General features: G+C 33.6%; 1 protein-coding gene across 5 annotated transcripts in view; it reads left to right on the top strand.

Annotated features, from left to right (window-relative positions):
* LOC106875929 (protein FAM13A) overlaps positions 1–6,348 on the top strand; it is a 242,604-nt gene that overhangs the window by 159,163 nt on the left and 77,093 nt on the right. For all 5 annotated transcript variants that reach the window (XM_052978225.1, XM_052978227.1, XM_052978230.1 and 2 more), the window contains 2 exons: positions 1,476–1,530; positions 4,721–4,835. In XM_052978225.1, the coding sequence (XP_052834185.1) occupies positions 1,476–1,530; positions 4,721–4,835 (170 nt within the window). The remainder of the gene's footprint in view (positions 1–1,475; positions 1,531–4,720; positions 4,836–6,348) is intronic.

Raw genomic sequence — 6,348 nt, 5'->3', positions numbered from 1 at the left:
TATATATATATATATATATATATATATATATATATCTCACTGTGCATATGTGTCTGTGTTTGCTATCCCCTCCACTTAATGGCCATTGTAGGATTGTTTACATCCCTTAAACTTAGCATTTTGGCAAAAGAGACTGATAGACATAAAAGCACATTAGTACTGGGGTTGATTTGTTCAACTGAACTGTTCAAAGTGGTGCCCCAGCATGGCAGCTGTCCAGTGACCAAAACAAAATAAGAAATACTGAGTGTAAGACTATATCTTCTCATATTTGCCTCAGGTGTTTTATTGTAGAACATAACCACCAGCCATTATGAAGCTAGTGTTTAGATTTTGATTCACTATTGTTAAGTGGTTGTGAGATAACCACTTTTTCATATTACAACCCACTGAGATGTGATGGATAGGTATTGAATCTATTGGAAATTTTACATATATTAGACTGGTATTTTAACCTGGAGAATGTTCAACTAACATTTGCTTAGGGTTGTAAGAAATTCCTGAGAGAGCTGGATAACAGAAGACTTCTTCATGCAAGCGTTCCAGCCCTCTCAGGGGACCAGGCTGCATCCAAGTCATGACTCCTGGATACTCCTCTGTTGCCACATTTTGCATTATTGTCTTCATTGCAACCCTCTTCAGAACCAATGGTTTAAAAAGATTGTTCCTTTAAAACAGGAAGTTTGTATAGAACCAGAGGTGGTCTTGATCTGAGTGGTATCAAAAGGGATACATCTAATGTAATCGCCATCCATCCACCAATTCATATTATTATTATATTAACCCTTTAGCATTTAAACCAGCCATATCTGGCTCAAATATTCAACCTGCTTTATGTTAAAAACTGGCCAGATTCAGCCTCTCACATCTACCCGACAAAATCTTTCTAAAATTAGGTAATCACGTCATTGAAATCTCAAAGCCAAAGGATATTCTTTTATTCTTTTACTTGTTTCAGTCATTAGACTCAACCATAGTGCTTTTTTTTTAAAGTCTGGTACTTATTCTATCGGTCTCTTTTGCCAAATCACTAAGTTATGGGGAGCCCAAACACACCAATGCCAGTTGTTAAGCGGTGGCAGGGGAACAAACACTGATGCAAAGACACACACACACATGTGTGCATGCTGTGCTTCTTTCTTTACATCTACCAAATCCATTCACAAGGCTTTGGTTGGCCTGAGGCTATAGTAAAAGACACTTGCCCAAAGTGCCAGACAGTAGGACTGAATCCGGAACCATGTGGTTGGGAAGCAAGCTTCTTACCACATAGCCATGCCTGATTAATTCAAAACAATGTGAATAAACAGGCATTATGTTTGACAGAGTAATCTGAATGCTAAAGGGTTAAACGGGGTTATATATTACATTTTAACTGACATTTTTTAATGCTGGTGGTAGTGGTGGTGATGAACAATTATAAGACCTCTATAGATAATCTTTCACCTTATTTCTTTTGTCGTCTTGAATTTCAGATTCAAACTCAAGCAGCAGTGGAAGAGTTCTTGATGTGAAGAAAACTGAGAGAAAGTAAGTTCCTTTTTAGAATAGCCCACTTTTATCTTTTGTGTTTGAGTAGTTCTAATTTTTCTCTCAGTAAATTACTTGCAGTTCAATTGCTTTAACTAGTGTTTTTTTGAATTGAGTAATTTTTTATATGATATGGTATTAAATTTTAACTTTAGCTGTCAGAAATATAAGTTGTTTGATTTATTTTAATGACATAGAACTTAGAAGAGATAATGATATTTAGTTTCACAAAGTAGTAGTAGTACTAGTAATAACAACACACTACACATTCTCCAAAAAATAGCCCTCCTAGGAACAGCCCACATCCTATGCAAGACACAATCAATTTAATAGTACAATCCAAATAAAACAACCTGCAAACACAAGGCACACCCTGTACAATAAATATCCAGTAAAATAAACGACCCTCACAAAATGAACACTGCAGGCCAAATACTCAAATGAAGAACAGCTTACATTACACACACAACACACAATACAAACACTAATACAACAAAAGACTGCAACCAAACTCCATAACAAAACAAACTGATGCAATACAATACTGGGAAAAGTTTGCACTCTTCCAACAATGAAAAAGAACACACAATGCTGCACACACCTTAGTAAGATAGAGGTGTAGCAAGTGATGCAGTAGAAATTTGCCTGAAACTATCAAATGTTGAATAATAATAATTATTATTATAAACAAGAGCACTCAGAGAGTGCAAACCTCCACCAAGGCAACACCAACGTCCTCTCAACAGTTAGCTGGAGATAATTTTAAAAATAAGAATATCTGAAATGAACTTGACTGCTCTCAAATATTAAGTAAAATAAACGGAAAAATAATCCAGAAACCTTGTCCGGTACCGGATTGAACCCCAAATCTAATCAGTTTGTGCCAGTCATGAGGCTAAACATCCCTGAAAGTTTCATCCAAATCCATCCTGTGGTTCTTGAGATATTTTGTCCACAGACAAACAAACAAACATGACTGAAAACAATACTTCTGCCTTCATTAAGGTGGTGGTAATAATAAATGCCCTGATGCAATACCAGGCACTGGTTCTCATGGTTTCTGATCTTAACTGGTTGGAAGTGTTATCATGTGCATGTTTTGTCTTGGTGTAGAAGATGTGCTACAGCAAAGATTCTGCTTAATATCACAGATTTGCTTGTTAGTTTTTTTACCTTAATCAATTAAGCATGTCTCTTAGTAGCTGACAATATGTGCATTTCTGATCATGAGCAGAAGTAGTGGGGAAGCATCATAGCCATGTTTTGAGAGGAATTCTTTGGAGTTTGAATAATTCACCTCTGGAAACATGGTTGTTTCGTTCAACATCCTTAAACAGTCCTTATTCAGGGATCTTTTGAGTAGGATGGGCTCCTTGACTTGAAGAAAATTTTAACTGGGCCCTACCTGCAAGGTCATGTGCTGTTTATCTTGATATAAGATCATGTCGTGCATATGTGGTTGTGATGCATGTGCCTGGTGTACCCTTATCAGATGGATAATCATGATGTGTATATTGGGCTTCGTATACTTGTACCCCAGTGTCACTTTGATGGCATGTGTTGCTCTCTCACTCTATCATAATAATAATAATAATAATAATAATAATAATAATAATGGTTTCAGGTTTAGATGCAAGGTAAGGGGAGAGGAAGTCGACTACATCAACCCCAGTGTTCTGCTGGTGCTAATTTTATCGACCCTGAAAGTATGAAAGGCAGTGTTGACCTTGGCAGCATCTAAATTTTGAATGTAAAGTCGGAAGAAATGCCACTGACCAGTGCAGTAACACTTCTGCCAGTTTGCTGCCCTGAATAATAATAGTAATGGTTTCAAATTTTGGCACAAGGCCACCAATTTTGGGGGAGGTGCATAAGTTGATATAATTAACTCCATTGCTCAACTGGTACTTATTTCAGTGACCCTAAAAGGATGAAAGGCAAAGTCAATGTTGGCAAAATTTGAACTCAGAATGAAATGCTGCTAAGCATGTTGTCTGGTGTGCTAACAGCTCTGCCAGCTCACCACCTTGATAATGATGGTGGTGGTGGTGGCAGTGGTTTGGTACTTATTGTATCAACCTTGTAAGGATGAAAGGGAAAATCAACCTCAGCAGCATTTGAACTTGGAACATAAAGATGGATTAAATGCCACTAAGCATGTTGCCTGATGTGCTAATGATTCTGCCAGCTCATCTCCTTAATAATGATAATAATCCTTTCTACTAAAGGTACAAGGCCTGAAATTTTATAGGAGGGGGCCGATTGATTACATCATCCCCAGTGTTTCATCGGTACTTAATTTATTGACCATGAAAGGATGAAAGGCAAAGTCTACCTTGGCGGATTTTAAACTCAGAATGTAAAGATGGACGAAATGCTGCTATGCATTTTGCCCAGCTTGCTAACGATTTGCCAGCTCCCTGCTTTGAAAGAATAATAATCATTTCAAATTTTGGCACAAGGCCAGCAATTTCAAAGAGAGAAAGTTAGTCAGTACTATCAACCTAGTATTTGGATACTTTGTGCCCAGGTGTATAACAATTAGTTGCAAAATGCTGCATTTTATGTGATTATGAATTTAGAATGCATCTGTTAGTTTCTTTATCTGCTCTGGAAATTTTACTTTTATACACACTAGTAGCTAGGTTTTTCTATGATAAGTTGAATTTGTCTAATGAGTGATGTCTTGTTTTAATTCTAAAAACATGTGCTCCAATTAATTTTTAAATGAAGGAAAAAAAAAAAAAAAAGAAAAATTGATTTCTTATTCAAAAGTAAGGCAGTTTAAATATAGACTCTATTTAAGTATATATGTGTACAAATATATTTTATAAATATATTTTATTTAAAAAAAGCAAACCATCTATGAAAAAAAGTTATTCATTCACTATGAAATTTTGAAAAAAAAAAAAAAAAGCAACAGGTTTTGTTATTTGCTTGTCATTCATAACAACATTTACATTGAATACTTGAAAATCTTGGTGGAAATGGTCTGGATCGATAGAAATTTTTTTTTCTATTTTGTTTTTTGTTTTTTTGGCTCTTAAACTAATTTTCTGTAAATGTACACTGACATTTTCAATTCTGAATTATTGCTATAAATACAGATGCTCTTATTTTTGACATTCAAAATTATAAAAAAAAAAAAAAGTCAAAAGGTAAAAAAAAATTATTACTTGTTACTATCCAGGAGTCCTGACCATGCTTTCGATTTAAACAAGTCATCAGTTATTGATCCAAAGCGCCAGAAAACCAAATGCACCAGAACAGCAAATGAAATCAGTGGTTCCAGTATTGGAATACAGGTAAGTTGTTTTATTTATCGCTCTCTAACCTATTACTGTTATATATTCACACACACACATACACATACAGGCATACACACTATCTTGGTATTTCTGTCCTGTCTCTGTGTGGAACCTTTATTTTCTTATATTATCCTTTCCATCTTTATGCACTTCAAAAATAGAGTTGCTCTTCCATATTTGAGTAATGTCTTGCTCTCATATGAATCAAGTTCTCTTTAGAGGTTGAATGGTAGAAGTTAATTGTTACTGTATACATCAGTGTGTTTGTAAAAAGTAATTCAGTAACAATGTATTCATCAATGTCTAAGTTTACCATGGAGTATACAGACTTACAATTAAAAAAAATCAAAAGTTAATTTATAAGGAATTTATCATATTAAAGACAAATTTAGAAACAATTGTTTCATTGAAAGGTTGTAATATTGAATTTTTGTTGCAAATTCAAAACCAGCCACCATCATTTTTTTCTCATTACATTTAACAGATTACTCTGTTAAATGTAATGCTTATTTACCTACATTGTTTTGAATTAGTCATACATTATCTCATAGCTATGAGATTTCTATGATGTGATTATTTATTTTTACAATGCCAGATCTGGCAGTTTGGACATAAAACAGAATTTTTGGGTCTGATATGGTCAGTTTAAATGCTAAAAGGTTAAGCCAGGAATATTATTTTGTTTTGCTCTATCTTGAAAATAATTACCATACTGACATTACAGTTGATTGAATATTGTTTGAAGAAGAATTGCACTAAAAATTGCGTGCAAATGTTCAATTTTTATGAATCTTCAAATTGTAAATGAATAAAATTGAACGATAGAGAACACATGCAAACACATTATTTCTATTTATTTTTGAAAGCAAATCACTTCTCTCATTATGTGTTAAACAAGCAATTATACATATGCCAAATTATTTACATAAAATAATTTCAGTGAAAATTTTCAGTATCTAGCAAATTTCTTTATTCTTAATGATGATAATTTGATTTTTGATGGTTAACCTCACTTGTTAGGTTTTGGAAAATCACAATCTTTAGAATGCTTCAGTCTCCATCTTCATCTGCTCTAATCATATACTCAATTTACCTATTATTGTTGAATTTTTCAATAGTTACATACATAATCCTTTAACTTGGTTAAATTACTAGGAAGCTGTAGTATGTTCCACAAGTTCATACAAATTTACCAAGAAACTGACTTAGCTTGTTTCTTTGAAATATGTACTGACTGGCATGTATTTGAATTCTACACAACAATTATATATGATTAAAATTGTTTTTTTAATTTATAATTATTTTTCTTTCTTTCTTTCTTTTTCTTTCTTTCTTTCTTTTTCTTTCTTTCTTTCTTTTTCTTTCTTTCTTTCTTTTTCTTTCTTTCTTTTTCTTTCTTTCATCCTTTCTGTCTTCTTTCTGTCTTTCTTTCCTCCCTCCCTCTCTCCTTCCTTCCTTACTTAATTTCTTTCTTTCTTTTTTCTTTTCTTCTTTCTTTCTTTCTTTCTTA

Source organism: Octopus bimaculoides, chromosome 2 (assembly GCF_001194135.2).
Source record: "Octopus bimaculoides isolate UCB-OBI-ISO-001 chromosome 2, ASM119413v2, whole genome shotgun sequence".
NCBI classification, from domain to species: domain Eukaryota; kingdom Metazoa; phylum Mollusca; class Cephalopoda; order Octopoda; family Octopodidae; genus Octopus; species Octopus bimaculoides.
The sequence above is the reverse complement of the archived record's forward strand: the minus strand, read 5'-3'. Positions and strand labels throughout refer to the sequence as shown.